The 25,633-nt window shown below is 32.4% G+C and overlaps 1 protein-coding gene across 2 annotated transcripts; it reads left to right on the forward strand.

The window, feature by feature from the left end:
• The first annotated feature begins 561 nt into the window (after positions 1-561).
• On the forward strand, positions 562-8,193 carry LOC119635937 (larval cuticle protein LCP-30). 2 transcript variants are annotated; one of them, XM_038030976.1, is made up of 7 exons: positions 562-660; positions 4,157-4,304; positions 5,229-5,258; positions 7,166-7,316; positions 7,396-7,411; positions 7,486-7,640; positions 7,713-8,193. In XM_038030976.1, the coding sequence occupies exons 1-7, from the start codon at positions 625-627 to the stop codon at positions 8,119-8,121; spliced, it is 945 nt and encodes a 314-aa protein (XP_037886904.1). In that variant the 5' UTR covers positions 562-624; the 3' UTR covers positions 8,122-8,193. The 2 variants fall into 2 exon arrangements, with proteins under 2 accessions (XP_037886904.1, XP_037886905.1); XM_038030977.1 differs by lacking the exon at positions 5,229-5,258.
• Positions 8,194-25,633: the final 17,440 nt, after the last annotated feature.

Raw genomic sequence — 25,633 nt, forward strand, 5'->3', positions numbered from 1 at the left:
AAAAAAGAATATTCTCAATAAACAATTGAAAAAAGTGAAAAGTTCCGAAAAATTGTTAAAGCAGTAACTTTTTGAAGAGAACGAACGAACACGTTATAATTTTGCAATTAATACATGCATACTGGGCGCGCAACTACAAAATCTTAAAAAAAAAAAAAAAAAAAAAAAAAAAAACAAAACAAAAGTTTACGAAAAACCAGAGTCACAAATTGAGATCACAAAAAAAAAGAAGCAAAAACAAAAAAGTAAATAAATAAATAAAAACAAAAACAACAAAAGAACACTCAATATAATAAGAAAGAAAACGAAATAAAATTCATCAGATATCAGGGCCACTATATAAATGCGTTGTGCTAAGAACGGATAACAAACATTCCTGTTGCAACCAGCAAAGCTTAAGGATTAAACAATACAAAGCTCACACACCCACACACACCTCTGTGAATTCTATCCGCACAGAGTGACTGATTGCCTAGTGATAATATTATATATAAAAAAAATATAAAAAAATTTAAAAAGTGATAATAAAATAAGCAAAAACACAAAACCAAAATTTCAAAAGTGAAAATTTTTGAGAATTTAGTAAAAATCAAGAATTTATTTAAATAAAAATTCTTCAACAAAATGATTTCAATTAGCGGAATATTTATTGTCGTTGTGGTGAGTAAACTAAAAGAGAAATGTTTTGTGTGACAAAAATATGAAAAAATTAATAAATAAATAATAATATACAAAATTTATTGATAACAGATTTCTTGAATCATTCGTTTTGCGAATGTTTATTAAGAAAAACTTGAAATCCGAAACTATGCTCATATCATCGCAAAGATCATAGCTTTCGGAAGACATTTGCTAAGAAACAAGAACGGCCTATGAATTTAGTACAAATAATAGCGGAGAGATTATTTATATAGATTTCATATGGGCATATTGCTGCAAGCATACACATACCGACATATAAATTAATAGATGTATAGACGTCTAGCTATACAGACATGCAGATATACATACAGATTTATAGACCTATAGAGAAACAACAGAGAGGTGTATTTTTCCTTGATCCAAATTTTGGGTTGGGCATGGAAACATGCGCACTCTCTCTTGCCATCCAGATTGGTCATCTTTAAGAAATATGCTTACCGTTTCTAAGGAAGTGGAAATTACACCGTCCCGTGACCTACTAACTGTCATTACGGTGGGTCCATGCAGCGAGACGAAAGAAATGCTTCGACATGTTTTGGACGACTTACTCCGGAGTAAAGCCGGAGGCGACATTCGAACTTTTAAACGCACACAACGACCAATATGAGATGATATAGTGCGGATTAACATTCCATAAGGGCTCATCTGGAACTGATACGACGGCATTTGTACAGATATGTAGATACATATGGACATGTAGATAAACAAATACTTAGATGTATAGATACATGGATGGGCAGATATGAAGTCAGAATTTCATGAATGTTTTGAAAAACATGAAAAACAACTAAACAGGCTGTGGTGGACAACGGCCCATCCTACAGTCGAAAAAATGGACCGATCCGAACCATTAAATAACGTTCGTCTTTGGCTCAAAAAAAAAAAAAACGATACTTTAGCAAATCTAATCAAAATACCTCAAGAAAAGAAAACGGACGGACGGACACACAGCCTTAGATGATTTAAAAAGTGATAGTGAAATAGAGCGGTACAGTGAAAGTTGGGCCTTTCTCAAGTTTCATTCATCGACACGCAAACTTAATACTGCATGCTGGCATCACACAAGCGGTGTAGGGTATAAAAATCATAATTACATATAAACGTTTACATTTTCTTCTTCTTCGCACTGTTGTTGTGAATGTTTGAATGACCGCAAATATTGTTGAACTTTATGGCAACCTAATATTTGAAATTCTTTAATTCATTGCCTGCTAAATACAGGTTTCCGTTCAACAGCCCGCAAATGCGTCTGAATCATTGAAACTGAAGCAATGACAAAAAGTCGCTAAAATGCCAGAAATACAAATTCAGAAAATTAATATTAAACGCAAATTAATGAAAAATTCAATAGATTAGCATAAGTTGTGTTATCAGCAGATGCTTTAAGTTCGGCTTAACTAGAAAGTACATCACACATACATAAGAGATACAAAAACAAAAAAAGAAAAAGATTTTTAAGCGTCAATGCTCAAGTAATAATAATAAAAATAATTTGCTTTAACTATGCGTCTTAACCTTAAAAAGTTCCTATTATTTGAAAATAAATTTTTTGCTTACAAAACACTCCCAGATTAACGGTAGTTAAACAATCGACATTACTTCCATCGGTGGCAAATAATTACCTCTTTACTCTAAGCTTTCATTTATTAAGCGCAAGGCAAATTATAAACTTTATATGTCAAGTTTAGAGTCGACGCTTATTAACTTTCAATTCAAACATTATGCAGTTGGTGATGGTTAAACGTTGTCGCATCTTTTTACCATAAAACTGAAGTTAATCTATTCAAATGATCATTATTTAATAACTTAAGGGTAATAAAATAAATCGCGACTACTTCAGTTTGAATAGATAGCTTAGTTCATGTATTCAAATTTTTACACTTGAAAAAAAAAAAAGTAAAAGACTTCTGCTCTTTATAGTCAAATCCCCTGGTAAGGAGATATTAATTCATTTCATCATTCCGTTTGTAACATACTTGATATAAAAAAATAAAAAATGCAGGAAGGAAAAGCGATTACATCACTGCAGCCCTTCAATCGAATCATATGTACATATATATATATATATATATATACATATATATATATAGAGATCTTACGTTAACCTATAGTTTTATAGGCACAATAGTAGTAAAAAGCAGTAATATTTTCAGTCCAACCTCTCTCTCTCTCACTCTCTCTCTCTCTCTCTCCCCACTTACCTGTTGACTACATCTCGTAAATTGTGTTCTCTATGCCGAAATTTTCCCCAAAAGATTAACTCTTTTGCTTGAAAGTACCAGTAAAGTGAACTTGTCCAAGTACCCGATTCATGTGATGGGTATCGCAAATTCTTCCTATGGCGAATATATATTTTATTATTTATTAATAAAGATTTAAAATCAGCTTTGACCGCGTTTTCGAATACCGAATGTTACCTTGTATTGAAACGAGAAAACTTTTCAACAAAATCTTAATAACGGTATCGTAAATTTCATTATATATGAACGAATAACATACGACATTTGATTGCACGGTAAAGCAAACATTTATCAAACACATAATCGGACATGTACACGATATTTGATTCGATGATAAAGCAAACATCTATTCACATATAATTGGACATGTGTAAACAATGTAGACACATACGCTACCTGAGATAAATTTAATCACTTAAAGAGCTGCACAAACTAAAACTGCAATTATCTAGTGCATCTCTATTTGCATATCTTGTTGTTTGGAAACAACAACAGACGAAGAAATGAACTCATTTAGCTAAGTTCTAAACTTAATGTAGGAATATTATTAGGAAAACACTTATGCTCGAAAAAAACGGTCTCCTGAGTTTGTCATCTTTAAAAACAGAAAATGTGCTCGTCTACTTGCTCTTTACCATTGCTCAAAAAAGCCAACTAAGTCTAGCGAAATTGAAAGTAAAAAGTCTGGGATTCAGATTTTGTTCCCTACAAGAGTTTAAACTTCGCAGATAATCTTAGATACGAGAGCATATGCGGCCAGATCGATCCCCTTTTCCTTCTAGTTTCATGCTTCTTATCGGAATACAATATACAAACGAGACAATGCCTAATGAGCAACATAACTAAAACACAATTCGGAATAAACGGTAATCAGTCCAAACCAGTTTATATATTATGAAGAAACATAAAAATGAGCAAAGCATCTGACGTTTATTCTTAATTTTTAGACAAAGGTCTGTACTTGCCACTTAGCCAGTAGGCCGAGGCAAATAGAGACAAGTATGTAAGCCATGCGCAGTCTATAACCCGACCCAGACTCGTTAAGTTTCTGAGGCGTATTTTTATCGATAGTTTATTATAGATTTGATAAACCAACCTATGGAGAGCATAACATTCTTGCAAAGTCATTCATCCTTATCAAGCTGGAAAAATTTAAATTAAAATTCTTTAAATTTCCATATTAGACCAAAAATTATTGCAAAACATTTTTTCAGGCTTTGACGGCAACATTATGTGCAGGAAACCCTGCGCCTCCACCTCATCCGACTCGTGCTCCGCAATACGGCAAGGATGCACACCACGATCATGCACAGGGCAAATATCAACCAACCAATGACGGCAAATATTATCCTGGCAATGAAGGTAAATTTTTCATAAAATAACCAATGAACAGGAATTCAAGAATTTTTACGAAATCGATAATAACTTGAATAAAATATGAAGCTTGTAGTTTGCTTTTAGTTAATAATTAATAAAAACGATGAAGAAGAAGATGTTTCAAGAATAGTGCTAATAATTAAAATTAATTAATACTAGTAGTGCATGCAAGTAGAATTGAAAATTCATAATGAAGTAGTTTGACAAACGCTTATTACATATTATTAGTCTCCTGTAGAACCGAAGTAAATTCCAATTATTCAACTGCTTATGTATATATTACAAATATCAAAATATATATGTTTTCAAAAGATCTTAAATTTTCAGAAAAAAAAAAAGTAAAAACAGTGTAGTGGGATACGGCCCGCAGTTGCATACCCTAAAACTGTTCGCTTAATATCGTCTCAAATAAAGGCGTTACAAGGGTAAGAGTCGAAGAAGTGGGTCGATCCGAACCATTTGCAATAACGCTCGTCCTTTGTCGGTTAAATATTAAATGAAAAATGTGGGTTGAACACACGAAAACAGGACCGACGGACAGACAAACTTCAGAAAGTGACTACTAATCGATCGAGCAGAACAGAAGGTGCGGTGTCGCATACATCCGCGCAAACTTGCGCCACAAGTGGTGTAGGGTATAACAAAGTACACAAACTTAATGGAGTTTTCCGCACGCAAACATATTTTAGAACGTGTTCTACTTCCAACTTTTTAAATATACTATCAATATTCTTAACATTTGAAATACTTTTTATAAATCTTTCTATTTCGTCTTCTCGCGTTCAGACTGTCTTTCTCTCCTCCTATATACCTCGAATATTCAAATATATTATTATTTGAATATTTTTAAAATTTAAATAATTATTTTTCCATTTTATTTATATAATATTTTTTTATTGGATTTTATAGCCTATCACGGTGCAAATGGCGAATACCATGGTAAACAATTTGACTTTTTTTCTCCTCAATTTCGAAACTATTTATATGCATTTACCAAATATTGATATCATTACATCGGAAGGCTAAAGCTTCAGCTCGGTTGCACAAAGCTTGAAATTAGATGCATTTATTTTTATTTATATTTATTGGCCTGACAACAACAACAAAATGTATTGAAAATCGTGGACCTAGATTAATGGCAGCAAAGAAATAGTTTTTAAAACGTAAACTGAAGTCAAAACAAGAAACAAATCAGTTTTCCCAGAAAAATGTAGTATTGAGTCTTATTAGAAGAGAATAAGAGTCAGAAAACAATTCATATTAATCGTTCCTAATTTGTGCCAAAGCTTGTATGAGTTCTAAAAGGCCTTCCGACACGTCTCTAATATGAGAGAAGAAGAAAATGAGATTTACAGCTAACAAGATCCTTACGTTCTTCTCAAAGTCTTTTTGAATTCATATCTGACAAAATTCGTTGCAGTGCGTTCGTAAGGCAATTCTTAAGTGCTAGAAGCTGGAATCCAATAAGTTCAGATAAGAATGTTTTTTACCGTGAATACGTTAAAATACTCATAAATGGCTAACACATTCCTACAATGCAGCTTAACCCGCTAATCTTAAGCTTAAGCAGCAGAGAGCAGCTTTGTAAGCTTACCTCCTTCTTCTGAAAATTAATCTTCAAATCTGTTAGATTTGAAAACTTGGCTCAAAATATTTCCAAACGCACAGGCTCGAACTATGACCTCATTCATCTTACCTTTAGCTATTGAAACCTTTAGCGGTTATGAAGAACTTGTAGAAAAGTTTAAAGTTAAACTCTCATGAGCGAACTTTCGAAAGCAGTGGCTATGAAGTCCATCGATATTTATTCAAGAAGTTCATTCTAATTTTTTCCCGATGTTCCTGGCAAACGGCGAAGGACGTCAGAAGATTTACCCATTGCATGGTATTATAACAGACGGCATTCAAGGGACTCACTAAATGTACTCGCACCGATCGCGAAATTAGCTCTTGTTACTTTACAGTATTTACTCTCATTACGAAATCAAAATATAAATGTGATATAAATATGATGAAACTTTACAATGAAGAAACATCGACCGTTAAGTCATTACGCCATTTTGTTTACTACAGTCTCATGTTTAGAATTGTAGTAATAGTTCGGAATTTTAGCCGTACGATATCTTGAGAAAGTCGAATTTGATTGAATTCAATCGTTTTGTTTTTCTTAGGGAAGCTTCATCAGCTTTTATCATAAAATACCAATAACTAGATCTTAAATGTCATATAATGACCTGCTTGTCGTTAAAGTAATTGGACGGGGTGGGATCGGAGAGGTACTCTATAGCAGTCCAGATCCAAGTCAGCAAATTTGTATGCCAAGAATGAAATCATCTTGGTCCAACGATGTGACCTCATCCGCTCTTAATTTCCTGCATTAATTTAGTAACAAATAAATTCTATACCACAAGCTTTCCAAAGGTTCGTTCAAGGATCCCATATCGAAATACAAAATTCCCTTAAAACATCGACTCGAATACATAAACAGACTCAAATGGATAGAAGATTCAAATCGAACCGGTTGTCGAATGCTTTAATAAATTTCTCATGTTGTACATAAGACGCATAAACATAACATTATCTTAATCACAAATGATGCGAAGTGAAAAAATGAACTTAGAACTTGGTGTTGGAAGCTAAAAAGCAAAGAAAAAGATGTAAAGAATGTGTCGGGCTCAAGCTATCTCCCTTCAACTAATAAAGTCTTACATTCACATCTATGCTCTTTTTCTTTGCTCTTTGTTCATAACATAACTTAATCTCTTGTTATTGAATAGCTTATGAAACATAAACAAATGTTTAAACAAAAATTATTTATATTATTTTATTAATAAATTCCCTAAAAGGTCGTTATGAACATAATGTTCAGAGTTATGTTCACGTGCACGATAACCGTGAATTAGGCAAATACGTTCACATACACAATCCTTATGGCGGTGGCTATGGGCCTTACGCTGGCTCCAACATACCTTACCAGCATGTTGATGTTCCTTATGAGTAAGTATTTGTAAAGCTAAGCGAAATAATGACCTTCACAATAATAATTTGATCTTTATTTCGTTTCTTTCCATTCCAGTCACAATAAATATACGGTAAAGAAAACGAATTTTTTCTTCTTCATTTCTAATTCATATAACTATCTATCGATTGTTCGCAATACTTACAGACAACAACCACTAAAAAACCCACTACCACTACAACCACTACCACTACAACTACTACTACAACTCCACGCAGTATACTTTTCAATTACGATGACGAGGGACGCCATAAGATCTTACATCAGGAGAATGTCCGTAAAACGAACAAATACGATCATGCGTAAGTTTTTATTGTTTAAATAAAAAAATATTTTTTTAATTGTTTTTTTTTTTTTCTTTTTGCTCACTGTAGCTTTTTAACAGAAAACGGTATTTATGGCGAGGAGAAGGCTAAACTGCATCAGGGCGGTGGCACCCATGCCGAAGGCTATTACGAATACACTGGCGACGATGGTAAATTGTATCGCGTCAATTATAAGAGCGATAATGGCGGTTTTATGCCTGAGGGTGAACACATTCCTACTCCACCACCGATCCCGGAAGCTATTGCTCGCGCTTTAAAATATGTCGATGATAAACGTAAAGAAAATGGCGAAAAACCTTTATTCGATGAACGCGGCTTCCGTATCGATCATATGAGCAAAGACGTTATGGCGAAAATTAAATCCTTACATGTCGAGGACATGCCACGCGATATTGGTGCACAGATACGCGAATTGCAAGAACATATGGATTATTATCTCGGCGTTGGGCACTATTAATATATGAAGACAGAGGAACAGAAAATCGCATGATATTCATAAGCATCTGTTTCATTGCAATAAAGCACATGTTCGTTAAATATTCAGGGAATTATTTTAGGAATTTTTTTTTAAATTTTTTGTTTTGTTTCATCATCACATTTTGAAATGATTATTTTGTACAAACAAAATAAGTATTTTTAAAAATGTATGCAAAATGTTGCAATTTTTGTCTTTTTTAGATTAATTTTAATTATTTTTATTTTTATTTTTTTTTTTATAATTTTTTCTTTTAATTTTCTCTTAATTTTAATGTTATCCTATTCTAGTTTGTGATTTATTTTTATTAATTATTTATGTGTTTATTTGAAATTGTTATAGATTTTCATATTAATTGTTTATGTTTAAGAAAAAAAAAAAAAAACAAAAACAGAGAATAAGAAAGAGAAAGAGAAGTAACAATAATAATAATAATGGAAAATTCTTAAAAAAAAAACATTCACAATATTTTACTGATTCACTGATAAGACCTTAGCTACGAAACAAATGAAAAAAGGAATTGTAGTCCTTAGCCCTAAGGTAGGATTAACCAAATAACAGAATTTCTTTGTCCACCTAATAAAAAAATAGATAGAATAGATGTAAAAGAAATATGCACGGTACAGCGTATATTAAATTCTTGCCGACGTATAGCACGCTTAGAAGGACTTGAGACAGACCCATTTTTTATTAAACCTTATATTATGCACTAAGTGTATCCGTCTATCTGTCCGTCTTGTTTTCTTGTAATCGACCTAAACTTGGCAGTCTTCAAAATATTTTGATAAAATTTGATACACTTAAGCGCTTTGGCCCAAGGACGAACGCTATTGAAAACGGCTCGTTTCGGACCACTTTACCGACCACTTACCACATATAACGCCGTATATAAAAAATGCAATTTTCAAAATTTTTAGACATAGCTCGCTGTCTATTACACAGCAATTGTTTGCACCTCTTCCCATTTAGCTGTTCCTACGAAAACTGCAAGATAAAAAGTTAATTTAATTTAATATTTCACGCTGAAAATTGATTCATATTGATTTATATAATTTGAAAATAATGAATCGGCAAAGCAATCAACCTGATCGAATTTGGACCACGTAGGTCTATGTTTTATCGAAGTGAAGATAACCCAACCAGGCAGCCCAAATTCTTTAGGGCTTATGCCTCTGTTAAAAATGTGTATTGGCTAAGTTCTTAGTTTGCCGCGACCTAAAAAAAAATAAAACAAATACTATACCTATTAAAATAAGTAACATTGTGAAGTAAGCACATATAAAACAAAGTAAGCCCGTAACTGTGATCACAAAATCAGAAAAATCAAAAAGTTTTTGATACTAATGCCCTTATGCACAGGTTGCAGTACAAACACTGAAAGACTGCAATGGTTTATCTTGAAAAATGCTGAAACCAACCTATCAGCAAAGCTTATCTTCATTTCTAAATCATTTATTTATCGCCGCCAAAATCGTCAAAAACATGCCCTCCCCCAATATATAAAACACAAAGTTAATTATAAAAAATTTCAACGAATTTATTGTTGCGGCATTTTAAAAGACGTTAAAGTTTATCGGGAAAACCTGATTTCATTACCACGTCTTTATTTATTATCATCAAAATCGCCCTAAGTATAACATTCCTCTATGTATATATGAAAAGCTAAACTAATTATAAAAAATTTTACCGAATGCAAGCATATGTAAAATGTAATTGTCGACTAAAGGGTCCTCTTTTAATTTTTTATACCATTAATTAAGTAGGATTTCTCTATTTTATATTTATTTAGTTTTCCTCATAACTTTGTTAGTCCTTCAAAATGATTCATTTATGAAAACATTTTAGTAAAGATGGTTCGTTCATTAATTACCTTAGTGAAGACGAGTGAAGATAGCCCAGAAAAGCAAAAATGTGGGCCAACTTCATCCCAGTTTTTATTTGATACCACCGCGTGTACGGGCCCTGAAGAATTGTAAACTCTTATACGCCAAAAAGGCCTATCTGTCGATGTTTTACGATGAAAAATTGTTTCTAATTATTTGACATAAGAATTAAGTGAACTAAATTTGAACCACATTGGTCTATTTCTTGAACACCATTCCATTTAAGATTTCTCTTAAAAAACTTGGTGCATAGAAGCGATTTAACAAACAAATTAACATTTAGGGAATTTCGATGACATAGGTCTACTCCTTAGACACTAACATATATAGGGGGGATGACCGGAGGGGGGGGGGGGGGGGGGGAAAAAAAACCCACCCCCTGTTTGGAGAAAAAGACCATTTTCTAGGTTTTCACAGCGGAACTTGAAAAACAAAAAAACAACTGTGAAAATTAAATTAAATTTACTAAATTTGGGTCGCGTCCTTTTTATTGCCAGCACGAGTGAATAACCATGAACTAGGCAAAATGCGGTACGTCCTCTAATGGCTTCCATTGTCCGACTGTATGCATTTTACTTGCATTTTACGCGGCCTCATTCAGATCAAGTTTTCAGTTTATGCCATGAGTTTTTTCTCTTCGAGCCGGTTAAATGTTTCCTTTTACATTAAACTTTTTATGAAATGATGACAGTAAGTGTGTGGTGACGTCATGAACGAAATACGTGCATTCTCTTGAAACAAATCTTCAGATTCACGTAAAGAAAATCAAAAATTAGTTTTTTTTTTTTAATTTTTGCTATGTTTTTGCCATTCGCAGTCACGTCTTTGGTGTGGTTCGCGTGTAAGATGTTCTTCAAAGTGAAAGCATTTTATTATTAAATTTTTCAATTATCTGGTTTTCTCACTATTTCTTTCACACGACAACTTTGTAATAAATAACCAAAGTCGTTGTAGATTATTATAACGATAGAAATGAGATTTTATTAATTTTTAATAAACAAGACTTTATGACTAACTGCGCATAGCATGGTTAACCAACTATTTATCAATCATATCAAATATCCACAAAACTATTGTAATAAAAAGATCTTCTAATATCGGGTTCGCTTTATTAATTTGCAACTTTCTTGCATTCTTATGCTACCCACACAGTTTTTATGATATAAAATTTCGATACGTTTTCTGTTTCTTTTCCTGTTTCTGCCCGATATTCACACGGAATCCAATAAGACTCTTTATCTCATTAAAAGTCCTTATAAATATCCGACAGAACAACAAAAAGCACAAGGCCAAAGCATGAAAGATTGTCACGAAAACATGAAGAGGGAGGTTTTTTTTGCATTTTATCCTGCTGGTGGCAGAGAGCGGAACCGCTGCGAAGATCTTATGGCCGTAAAAAGAGTCGGCCTAAACCATACGTTGTCATCCATCGGATGTCAGGCTTCAGTTTTCATCGAAATGGTCGTAAGATCTTAACTTTCCTTCAATAGTTAATGATAAAGATGTACGTGTTGCGTTTAGACTTAAAGAGATACGACGCATTATAAGCCATAAGAAAATATGGGGACCGATTTTCTCAACAAGACTTTTTACGACACAGTCACCACACAGTTCAAGAAAATCCGTCAATCAATATTCACACCTGTGTAGGACATGTTTCAAATGCACCGTTTCTTCTCATAACTATCCTTGCTAGATATAAAAAATGTGTAAAGATTCTAATAGAGTGATATCATCGAAAGGAAGTTCTCTTCTACATATTACTGAATAGATCGAAACAATCATTCAATCGCTACAATATTCGCTGAGTTCCCTTCATATATTACTATTTTTTTGAACATGACCAAATATCTGACAGAATTGACATCGCAACATCTACATATACAAAGAGGCAGGATAAAGAAAGAAATAGCCCAGCATAACAAAGCCAGATTACATGGGCTAAGGAGAAAATGTTTTCATCGCTACACTACGTAATCGGTATTCATTGCTACCTCGTATCGCGAATTATATCGAAAGGTGCAGAAGAATCTGTTTTATCAGCACTCCGATATTCTTTTGTAAGTTAGCTCGAGAAAGGAATTTCCGATACAACCGTGGTCTGAAACATGCTAATATGATGATGTTATGAACCAAGTCTTGAAAAAAAACAAAAAAAAAAAGGTGAAAATATATATATATATATAAATATATATATAACTACTTAAATTAACAATTTTTTTTTTCTTTAATCCTATTAAAAATATTTTACGATTCTGTTCACATTGAAACTACATTGTATTGAATAGGAACATAGGAACATATTAAGCGTTCGCTTGCTTTCTCTGTTAATCTTGCGCAATTTACTACAAGTTGAGCAATTGAGGAGCATTTCACATGCATACGTATATGTGTATGGCAGCCAAACTTGCTTTTTTAACAATTTTCACCGAAATATTATTTTACACGAATGTAAAGCAAATAGAGAAAGGAAAAAAAGAACGGTAGGAAACAGATAAATAGTCTCTAAGAGAAATGAATAAAGAATAATAATTCTAATAACAACAATAACAACATTTAAAAAACTCTTTAGTTGAACTTTTTGCTTACTTGTAACACTTACCGTACAATTGCTTGATGTCGAAAGGAGACGGATGATGCAATTGCAAAGACAATAATCCAAAAGATGATGATGATGGAGTCCACTTGGTTATATTTTAAAAAATTCACCTTTTATTCGAAAATTGTTCGCACACAACGCATTTAAATTCCAATTCCAAAATGATTTGTCAAACTTTATTTTTTACGTTTTATAAATTCAAAGGCAAATTGATGAATGAAAATACGCATATACAGGAGGAGGTAGAAAAACTCATTTGTAAAAATCTCAGTAGGCCGGCATACATTTTATATATATATATATGTGCATATATATAGACAGGTAAAAAAATGATGTTCGGTTGCGACCGAACCTTCAATACCTTCTACACTCATCACCAAAGAACTAAAATTGTAGGCGATATCTTCATTTTTACGAACTGGAACATATTTACAACAGACATTACAACGGACATTACGCAGACGGACAGACGGAAAGCCTTAAACCGATAGCATAGAATTTGATGCTAATCCGGAATAAATATACTTTGTGGGATATCTCTGATCCTTCGTTCTGGGCATAGCAAACGTTTCGATAAAATGAATATACTCATGCTTGAATGGGTATAAAAATGCGCACAAACACACAAATTTATATTTATTCAAGGATTACTTGATTACTTTTCTTGTAAACATAAATTTTTTCTCTTTCCTTTACAGTTCATCATAAGCAGATTTATTATGGTATTATGAGTAGCGTAAGTATAATTTTTTTAATTTTAATTTTTTTTTCAAATTGTTTTGCTCAGTATATATATATAAATTACAGTGGCAGTCGTGGGAAAAGGAACAAGAACCATCACCATCGCGCCAATAAAAGTAGCCCACAGGAAAGAAGAAGAAGTAATAGAATAAGTTTTTATTTGTTTTTCATATCAATTTTCCTAATTTTTGATTTTCTTACAGCAAATCGGTTGCATTTATAAAACGTATTGTATGGTTTTCCATATTCCTTGAGGACATCAGCCATAAAGGCGTCACTTTATGAAGCTTACTGACAAACTTTTATGTGTCATTAATCTCTAGAGCGCCCGCTTAGGAAACCGCATAACGCAATACAGTTACGCTAACAAAAGGCTAACCGCTATGACGGTTGAAATGGTATATCAATTATTTCAAGCAAGGATTGCTCCCCAAGTTTGCCAATTTTAATATCGTTAATTTACCGCCACTTGAGCTGCCCCTATTGATAAGTACAAACACCTGCGTAATCAATCATAACATATAATATATAAAATTTTTTAATTAAAAAAAAAAAGGTTTTTTTTTTAATTTATCGCTTAAGCGGTACACGTGTAGAGTTTTGCATCGTTTATATTTTAAGTGCTATTCATCGCTTATTTTTAGTGACGTATGTTAAAAGCTTCGATTATTTTTAAAAGTTGTTCTATCTTATTTGTGTTAGAGTAGAAGAAGCATACCTTCAAATTTGATGTATCAAAGTATAGGATCATTAAGTAACAACTTTTCCACCAAAATTGACAGTTGCGTTGTTAGCTTAACTTAAATTATTATTATTAGAAAGGAATGTTCATCATAAAGCTTCAACAAATAAATCCTTGCGGCTTATAAGAGTTACATTGCCTTAGCATTCTTTTATGCGGTGGTATTAACAACATCACTGGCGTGAATTTTTGTCTTTCTGGGATCTCTTCACACTTGCTTTGTATCCTTACTAAGGTATTTGATAAATGAATCATTTTGAAGGGCTAACAAAATGATGAGAAAAACTAAATGAAAAGAAAAGACACAAACATAAATAAAAATAGAGAAATCATACCTGATGTTATAAAAAATTCAAAGAGATTGATTGCTCTACAATTACGTTTTATATTTGCTTGAATTCGTTAAAATTTTCTATAACTAATTTACTATTTCATGTATACAAAAAGGGGCATGTTTGGGACGGTTTTGCCCCAGCCGAACCAAATTTTTTACACCAATTTTCAATGTCAAAGTACTATTACTCACAGTGAGCTATGTTAAAAAATTTTGAAAATTACGAATGGTCGAAAAACTGGTTCGAACCGAACAAATTTCAATAGAGTTCGTCCTTAGGCCAAAGCACCTAAGTGTACCAAATTTCATCAAAATATCTTCTAAATTATGATCTTTAACATGCATAGGCAGACGTCAGACGAATATACGGGCAGACAAGCTTCGATTCGTTTGCTTTAATGGGTCTATCTTGAGCGCTTCTTGGTGCTCCATACAAACTTAATGTGCCTTATAGTGCAAGTGATTCAGAGTTAAATAAGTACGAAACATAACAGGAGGAAAATGGTAATATATTTATATACCCCATCCTTTTTTACACGGTAGATGCATTTTCTAGAAATCCGTACAAAAATGATCGTGTAGAAAAATATACGTAGCTTACGGTAAATTTGGGTATATATTTCATAACTTTAAAAAATCGTGTAAGATGAAAAAACTTAATTTCCATTTTTTCCCAGAAAACCGTACAAAAAAGGAATACCAAACTCAATATTAAAAAACTCATTTTTATTACAAAAATGAATTAAAATTAGTGTAAAGTGAACATTCAGTCCACAGGTACATCATGCAGAAATATAAATTGAAATTAGGAATAAAAATCAATTTCCCAAGTTTAACTAACACAGGCCGCTAACACATGTATACGCATAAATCGATTGACTTCTGATCGTAGTATTCCCTCAATTATGTTTTCTTGCTGTATACATAAGTTCCTGTGAGACACTGCCAATATTATAAAAAATGTTGTTTATGGATTCGTGCTAGAACAAGCTTTGTGTAAAGAAAACTATATTTGCTTTCATTTGTGATGCGTGTTATTTCAAAATCGTGTAACAAAAGAGTTGTTTGGCTATGTACTTATTTTTCTCTTCACATGTTTATATACACACACTTCATATTGTATGCATATGTATGTAAAGTTTTTCATTTCGTTGACTTTTATTTAATCGCTTCGCTTAAATATGCTTTTAGGATGGAAGAATATACCCAACGGTAAGCTTTTAAACGAAACTTTAGAAAAAACTACTAAAACATTCTGAGAGCTTTCCTGTTATAGCAAAAAAAATGTCGATAATATGAAAAGAAAAAAATACCCAAAGACACAATAATTTGACAATAACAGATTTTGCATGATTTATGATCAAAGCACCATCTACAAATGACTGCTAACCACACCAATACCTTCTACAAATGCCTCCTAACCACACTTGCATGAATTATGATCAAAATACCATCTACAAATGAATACTAACCACACTAATACCATCTACATACCGCTACTGACCACATTTTGTTGCATACATGATCACCGGACATTTGCGGCGAAATTTGATCAATCATTAGTTAAGATAAACAGATGAAAATCACCTCAGAGATATTTCTCTAATCTAATCACAGATCATCTTTTTGTATGTTTATGATCACTAAATCCCTTAATTTTTCCATGAGTTTACTTGCTGACGAATTTCTCAGTTTAGTTAAATATTGAGAAAAGAATGCGGCGAACTAACGCAATACTTGAAATTTTATTTAAAACTTTTTAATAAAAAACGATATTCACCCCTGCCATCTTTTGTCAATTATTAGTATTACAACTTAACTTTTTACTGCCAGACAATATGCAGCAACACATATATGAAAACCAATAAACACATATTCGCTTAATAAATTAATAGCTAATTAATAAAATAGTTTAGGGAAAAAGTATTGAGAATACTTCTCCTCCATGTAGTGACAAAAGCCTTCCTCTATTCCTTTTCGATTATCGCTCATCGTAGAAAAGGGGCGAATCTGGAAATCTAGTTCGGCTGATTTGTGAATACAACTTGAGCATTTTAATAAAAAAAAGTTGAGCTTCAAGTGAAACTATCTAAGCAAAGTTTGTGGATTCAGGCGTACGTATAACCCAAAGAATACTTAAGACCTATTAGAAACCGATTTTCATACCCTAGATCACTTCTGCTAACGACGTATAAGTTTTGCAAATATGTGCAAATATGTGTATGATGCAGAAGTGCTTGAGTGTAAGTCTGTCACGCCAATCAATTCAGTTAGAGTCATTTCTTGACACAATTCAAGCTTGTCTGCCTCTATACCTGACTCAAGACTGCCCACATAGTATCACATTCCACCTACAGGTTACGATGTTTAAAAACAATTTCATGAATTTCGTTGCACTGACTTTTTTTGGCCCAAAATCTGACCCTATCGTAAACGGATTTTATGGGACCATATTTGAAACCTCTTCCCCCATGCTAATCTGTTAGAAGAAGACATGCAGGGGATGTTTAACACTCGTGAGCAAAAATCATTGGCAAATATTATTTTGCCGCGCTGAAGGAATATCCAAAATTTTGCAGACGATAGGGGCAATTTTGTTAATCATTTCCCACAGAACCATTTTTTAAAAATGAAAATTTAAAATATTTATTTTAAAAAATAAAATAAACACTTAACAAAGTCAAATTTTCAAAGGTTCCTAAAAAATAGTTGATCTAAAATAATAAACGAACATATAAATTTACTCTCATAAGTTTGAACTACCTAGGTTTTTTAGACCTTTTCTTCCAAAACAGTTCGAATGAAAAAATAAATCTTTTTATGGCGAGAAGGTATATTTTTTGACATTTTCTAAGAAAAGTTGGTCTAAGGTATTGCTTGAACATGTAAACTTACTCTGATAGGTTCGGATTGCATAGGCCTTTGTTTTCAGACACTTCGTCCTATATGGGTTGTCAAGAAACATTAACCTTTATATGGCGACAAAGCATAATTTGGTCTAAGCTGGTGATTCGTCATATAAATTTTGGATTATGTAGGGTTTTTCGGACCTTTCCTTACATAAACCTTCCCATCAAGAACAAGTTTTTTAATGACGCTTAATATAATTTTTGATCCAAGATAGCACTTCGATATATAATCTTACTGTTTGGATTACATGCTTTTTTCTTCGCAGCCCTCACTATATTGGGGTTCTCATGTCTTGTTTTGATATGATGACAAAATGCAATTATAATAAAATAATTTTATGACGAAGATAGGAGAAGTGTTTCATTAAGCGAAGTAATGTAAGGTATTGAATAGCCGACCTATTCCGACGTTTATTCATTAATTTATTGATTTGTGCTTAAATGCCTGCATATTTAACATTACCCTAACATGTACCCTATGTTGGGTGCAAGTGTTGGTTACGTTCCTAGAAATATTAATAAGTTTTTAAGTTATAATTACTTTACAAAAAAATACACACACACACACACACACTCTCATTATTTCTATCAACGAATTTAAATTTAGTTAATGAACACCGTAAGCACCGCATACTTTAATATATTAAATGTGATAAATATATTATTATAAATAATTACACAGTAGTGTATAGCTTACTATAGAACAAGTTTACTAATGATGACGTATGGATTTTCCAATTGAAGATAATTATATTCGATTTACTTTTTAAATGTAAATATGTTCAGACAGACAAAAATACAAGAAAAAGGAAAAAAAAAAAACATTCTGGTTTCCTAAGTATTTCTAGCAAATTTTTAAGCATACAATGGCTCCAAACTATAGATGCACAGTGTTACACAATAATGAAGAATTTGGCAATTTCCACAGCTGCAGATGATTGAAAACGTGTGTAAAAATGTTTTTCTTCTTTTTCTTAACATTAACGACAAGCGTGAATCTTTTGCTGAATAAGCAAAAACAAAAAAAAAAAACAAAATTGCAAAATAAGAATTTTGAAGGCAAAAAAAAAAAAAAAAAAAAAGAAAAAAAAAACAAAACTTGATCGTTTTAAAGACGCCAAGTGACAAATTTTTCTTCGAATCACAATTTAAAATATTTCCAAAAAAAATTAATATTAATTTAAAACATCTCCTCTGTCCTGAACAAAATATCGATTTTTCAACTCGAAGATAAATTCGAAAATTATTGCATTCTCTTTAACAAAAATTTATAAAATAGAAAAAAAAAAAGCCAAGTAAAACATTAAGTTCGCTTTGTGGTGAATCTTGAGTACACATTACATCAATTATTTAAGCTAAACTTTTCAATTAACAATGGGCGTGGCAGACACTCGATCAAAAGTATTTTCGCATTGAACTCTTTTATATGACCTTCAGAAGTATTTATATAAAATTTTACTTTGCTTATATATATTTTCTTTTTAATTTTTGTTTATTTATTACACAAAATTAATATTATTAATAAAACAAAATATGAAAAAAGTATATTTTCATTTTCATCTGCTGCAGCTTTCATCTTATCAAGAATAATGAAATTCGCGATATTTTCTGATATCATAGATAAGCGTTTGGGCAGTCTATCCGAAGGTATATACGACAAGCTTCGACTGTCTATTTTAGTTTTTGCAAGCTTAAAAGCTCTAACAACGTACAGAAGGACGGACGCACTTAACCACATTAACTCAGACTCTTACACTGCTCAAGAAAATATCTATTCTAGAGAATGTCTCCGATAAGCTGCTGTTAGCTTTGGCGTACCGTATTCCCTCGACGACAAATATATAACAAAGTAATAACCGTAATAGAAGCAAATATGGAAGTTATATTCTATTTAAGGCGAACCTGTAGCGCTCTTCACCACAAACCAATGTAACAGAGTTGTACAATAATTATTCACTCTTCCTTTATGTGTCTTCGCTTTTTTTGATTGGTCGACCCCTCGTACCTTTTAAATGGCCTAAGGAAATATTTATGCTGACTTTTGTATCAATATCTCTTAAAGGTAAATGCCCGTGACCACCTAATTTCACGGTGTCCGATAAGCCACAGCCGATGCACTTCAAAGAGTAGGACAATCTCCAGCCCTATTACTACTGAGGTAAAAGAATGAAAATGAAAAAGGATATGAGCTAGTTTTCTCGCAACTCTGATCAGCGTCGAGGCCTATCTTCGTCCCCGCGAAACTTCCTCACACCTCTTACAGATATACCGTAAGTTAAAACGTTATGCTTACTCCGATTGCGTGTATAGAGGCTGACGCTCATTTTGAAGTTTCCATGGCGGCCTGTAACTAGCGAAGACCGTTTGAATGCGTCGCACATATTCTCCGACCAAATTTGAGATCAATATCTCCCACACTTCCAAGTCGCAAATCAAAGCTCTCTACATCTATTTGAACCCAGTGAGTAGACTGACTTTTCCATTTAAACTGAATGAAAAGCTATTAAGTTTCTTATAGCGAATTTTTTGTGATTGCAAGTATTTTAACATTAGATAAGAGGCGAATGGATAGCAGTAGCGATGAATGAAAGGACAGAATTAAATGTCACCCGAATTTCATGTTTTTCGGATTATCTTTGCCTATGATCGAGAATAGATATGTGTTTTATGTGATTTTTATGATCGCACGCAGTTGAGTATTGAAAATGGATCGACGAATCTAGCACGCCTTTATAATTCGATAATAAGTATAGTTATTAAATATTTATGAAGTATTAACTGGCCTCATATTAGTGGTAATAAAACATTACAATAAAATATCACATCGTATACGCGCAGACATACATATGCATGCACGCGCCGTGTGCCGGCCGCTAATAGCACTTATCGTAAATGCTAAACGTGAAAATTAACACACACGGCTTTACTATGGTCACAAAAAAATTTATTTATTGTAATAATAAAATTAAAAAACAACAACAAATATTATAAAATTACATACACAGCTTGAGCCGATTATCGAATGCCCATTAACAGCAAATAAATCAATAAGAATTGTTTTTTCACATAAGCAAAACTCATCTCACATACAAAAAATTGTTAACATCGCTAAGCAGAAGAAGACAAATTGATTTTCAGAAAACACAAAGTCTCTCGACAATTCGCTTTAAACAACACCTTCAAGCACCGATTTCTCTACGAAGATTTTCATTTCCTTTCGTTATGCTTGGGAAAAATTATTTACTTACTTGAATTGAAACCATTTTGCTTTGTACCTTAACTAGTCTTACAGGATGATAAACTTAAGCTTTCTAAGATTCTAAGTAAATAGACGACTATTTTTTTACGAAAAATTGAACTCTTTGCCAAAATTTGTAGATGCATCGTAAAAAAGGCATAAAAGTCAAAGAAGAGCCGGATATATATTTATTCATATTATTCCTTCGGCGTTAGCAAGTCTGCAAATGTTACACAAGCAATAAAAACGCCACTGTCCTCCGGTATTGAGTAGCAAAAAAAAAAAAAAAAAAATAGAATGCGTCGATAATCATCTAAACGCACACATTGAATGAGGCGATGAAGAAGCTGTCGGTCATGCTATACATAGCTATAATTATCGTACTTTTTTATATTTATATGTATGTAGACAAACAGACTTGTTTGCTTATTGTGTTGTGGTTACACACCATGCATAACTCCAAGCAATCACTTTAGTATCGACGATGACCTTCACATTTAATAACCTTTTTTTTTTATTTTTTTTTTTACAAAAATTTATACAAACCGATCTGAGTGACATTAAACCAACTGATTGAATAAAACCATGAAATGAAATTCTAGAGAAATTTTTCAATAAACAACTTTAAAGAATTCTTCATATTGTCTTTGTACGAAAATATGATTTACACTTAAATTTTGTTTCATCAGAATGATGTCATTTTTGGAATTTCTTATAAATATTATTATTTACACTAAAAAACAAAAAAAAGTAAAAAAATTGTCGTTTCAACTATACATTCGATACTGTCCGATATTATAATTTACTTTATTTAACTCAAATCATGGTGCTTTACTTTGTTTGTTTTTTTTTTTAATTGTTGTACCCACCCGCTCGTAATTACTATCAAAATTCCATAGTACCTCTGCACACATATATTCCATCCGTCCGAAAATATGGTTCACATTTTGACCTTTATTTAAATAATAGTTTCTTTTTTTTTTGTGATTCTTTTCCTCTTTAAGTGGGTGTAATCACGAGTTGTCGTAAATATTCTTTGCGTCCGTTCACGTTAGGTATCTTTTTCGAAAATATGAAATACGTTAACAAATACAAAACAATTCTAAAGAAATTCTCCACTAATACGAAAGGGAGTGGATCACAAGATCGATCGGTTCCGTCATATACAAAATTGATAGCTTGCCGCAAAATGTGCGAAAGTAAAAAATAAAAGTAGAGAAAGGAAATTCGAAAAACAGTTATATCGGATTATTTCAGATAATGATGAAATGTAAACCATAATATCGGACACATGACACCTGCAAGTGATAGCAATGATCTAAAACAAAGTGAATTAAATAGAAAAAGATCTATAGCTAACCACGCAGACTAATTATAGATCGAATCATAAATAAAAGGCTATTTTTAAAAAGCGTTTTAGAACGTTTATGCTGACAGCTTGAATTTATTAATCGCGCAGACATTGTCGTAACGTTATCTGATAAAATAAACATCGAAAACTAACTTCTTAATTAATTAACAACGCCTCTCGAACATGTACGGCAGACAATATGGCTTAAACAACATCAAGCAGAGAAAAAACAACATACAATGTCGCCATTAAATAAATTTAGAAACGCAGAAGCACAGCACACCCAAAAAATGCCAAATTAATATAGAAAAAATTACATATATTTCTTTCGAATGTGCCAATAATTTTATAATTCGAACACGTTACATTGCAAGCGATGTCATTCGCCTTGTCTTTGGTTATATGCCAGACACAGTACTGAATAATTCTTTATATATATACATATATGCACGTATTCCTTTAAACAACATCTGATGATCTTAACTGTAAATGAAAAACAAAACAAAACTTGACAAAATTTGTATTTTTCCAAAGTTTGTGAAACAAACATTGAATGCAAATAAAAATGAAAAACCCAAAATACAACTAAAAAGTTTATAGTTAGATACGTTTTACGACATATATTGAATACTCTTCACTTTAAGCATTTAAATAGGAACGAGAAAATTACGAAAAAATTTGGGAACCATTGGGAATATGTCAGCGGCAGTAAGAACAATTCTCACTAATATCTGTAGTCCACACAAGTCCAGTTAGAAAAGTTGATTAAGGGACAAGAGAGGGAATGTCTTGAAATTCGAAATGTATGTGTTACAAAGCGAATGACAAAACTAGCATACGTACAATTCAATCTTTTGGCTGAAAATGTAATTATCTGGCAAATTGCATAAATTAAAAAACTCATATTACGTACCACTGCCGTTACGTTACTGAACTACAATGGCAGTTAGCAATCTGTCTGCTCTCACACCAAAACCTATCTCGGTAGAAACGCAAATCTTTTCATTTTCGTCATCAGTGAAGAATTTAACCAATTTTTTTTTATATTGACAGGATTACGGTACGAGCTTTGCTGGTGCTTGTATTGTGTCACTACGATATTCGATGTTGTCGTTTCTCTTGATGGTATCCGTAAATATGCAAATATTCTTGATAAACTTGCAGTACTACTATCGATTTACGTTATGCTTCATGTCTTATCGGTCGAGCTGACTTTTCAAATTCTAAGCCACTGACTTATAATTTGATTTCAATATCATTGCGCACAGTATGCGTAAACTATCTTTTTCGCTGGCAAAGGCGTTGCCCACACACAATGTGGAATCCATCTAAGGACACCTGTGACTTTTTTTCATGACTTGTATTTGTTTTTTCTCAAACTGTCTTAACTCTTACCCGTGGGATGGAAAAAGATAAAAGCATAGTCCGACTAGGTATTTCTTAGAAGAATGTCAATGGATTGTTCCTTAAAATAGGTCCAGGTTCATTGGATAATGGAATCTCATCAAAATAAATAAAATGTAAATGAAAAAAAAAAAAAAAAATCTCTTTTAATCGAAAAAAAAGTAAGAAATTTTGCGGGTACTCCTCCTCAAGGCAATAAATATCCTCTGAGCGTCTTAACACAATCCACCGGAATATTTGTTCATAATAACTCAGTTTCAGCGAAACCCTCGGAACAATTCGGCGATAAGTTATTACTTCTATTACATTGAAAACTATTGAGCATCGGCGATAATTTATTTATGAATTTCGATCAATAAATCACCAAAATCAAATTTGAGCAATCGCGGCAAATGAAATTCACTCGTAAACAATTCCTGATTCTCGGGGGTAAAAGTCGATAGAACTTATTTTACAAGGAATGGATATTGAAACACGCGAAATAAAAATAAAAAATAATATTAGTTTGCCGCGGTTAACCGTTAAATACCCTACAAAGCCTTACATTTATTCTTATGATGACCTTTCAAGGTAGGGCGTAATATAGGAAGTTGTTGAAAAAGTGTTCCGATCCGAACCATTCTTAACAGCATCTTGGGCCAAGACTCGTCAGTGTATGAAACTTTATCAAATTATTTCAAAAATTGTAGGTTGAACACAAGAAATGAAGTTGGACAGACGGACAGACAAGCCTTAAGCGATCAATTTCTTTCTGAATCGATCCGTATAATAAATGGTGGATCTATATCAAGTCTTTCTTACTTAATATACTCTCGTGTAGGGTACGGTATAATAGCTAAATTTATTCGTTATTCTTCCGTATTAATTAGGAAAAGCATATGCCTGAGAAGTCCTAATCAAAGCAAGCTTAGAAATTCGGAGCCCTGAGCCAAGCAAATTGATCTTGTGATAAATTTGAACACTGTTCACTTCATTGATCAAGAACCAATTTAATCAACGTATTATTCAGGACCGGAACATTCTTAGGCGAGATTTGGGATCATTTCTTCATTTTAATTGCATTAAACGTTACCTACAACAACTACTGCAACTAACAATGCAAACTAACGTGATAAAGAAATGTAAGTTGAGAGAGTTATACCGAGGAGAGAAATAATTATATTTAGAAAAAATAAAATTAAATACCTATACTCCATATATTTAATATATATAGAATAGTTTAGTTTATTTAAATATTTAATTTTTTTTTATTTTCTAAAGTGAAATAATCTTAGGAGGCGAATAGAAGGAGAACAAAAGCCATCATAAAATAAATTCTTGTATAAAGCCTGAGTTACACATTTAGACAAAATGCTTATAAATAAATCTAAGCTTAGCTTGAATTTTTAAGGTTATCTATCATCTAAATAAACTTGAAAATTCAATTAAAATTTTTTCATTAAAATATAATACAAAAAATATGACGAAATATTGAAATATTCTTAAGATCTTGATTAAAGTCTTCATTATATTACGATAGTAGCATATTTTATATAAGTTTGTAATTCTTCATATAAATGCAAACATCAAAGGTATCAGCGGAGATTAGTTAAGAGCTGAGAGATTAGTTAAATATAAGCAAAGATTCAAATGAATTTTTTTTTTCTTTTTGTTTTTATTTAGATATAAATCAAGGTTTTGATCTTCGCATCTTTTCTTCTGTTTTCTTCTTCTTCTGCTTGAGCTTCTTTTTACACCCATTACCGAAGGATGAGATGTTTATTCAGTTAATCAAAACATTTGCAACATTCAGAACGAAGCTGCTTCAGACACAACACAATCTACATATATATTTTTCAAATTCTAAAACGAGTTAAGCATATCCGTCTGTCCATCTGTGCAACGTCTATTGCAAACATTTTCCATCGCCATGAAAATGATTTTATCAGCCTTAAATCTGACAGAAACATTGGAAGTTCTTGCGCACGGGTTGGTATTGAAAATGGACCAAATCGGTCCAAGGACAAGCTTGCTATACCGCATAAACTGAGAACATTTTTGTTTTGAAAAGCAATGAAAGACTAGTTTTTGCTTACTACTCGTAAACTACAGCAGATACTTTTATAGACATTTTTCTAATTTTTAAAAAAAAAATGGAAAAATCCTTCCAAGCTTTTTCAATTGCGTCACAATTAAATTTTTTCCCCAAAAGCTTTATAACGCACAGAAGCAAGCTTTAAAAACCCCATAAAGTATAAAAATTCTTGGCAAGAAATGCAGCTGACAACGTCCGTCTGCCCAATTTTGTAGTACC

Source organism: Glossina fuscipes, unplaced genomic scaffold (assembly GCF_014805625.2).
Source record: "Glossina fuscipes isolate IAEA_lab_2018 unplaced genomic scaffold, Yale_Gfus_2 27, whole genome shotgun sequence".
NCBI classification, from domain to species: domain Eukaryota; kingdom Metazoa; phylum Arthropoda; class Insecta; order Diptera; family Glossinidae; genus Glossina; species Glossina fuscipes.

Bases quoted from the DNA above. Each gene is read 5' to 3' on its own strand.
- LOC119635937 (XM_038030976.1), top strand. From the start codon at position 625: ATGATTTCAATTAGCGGAATATTTATTGTCGTTGTG. The intron at 661-4,156 runs GTGAGTAAACTA...ACATTTTTTCAG, and splicing joins GAATATTTATTGTCGTTGTG to GCTTTGACGGCAACATTATG. The intron at 7,641-7,712 runs GTAAGTTTTTAT...TGCTCACTGTAG, and splicing joins ACGAACAAATACGATCATGC to CTTTTTAACAGAAAACGGTA.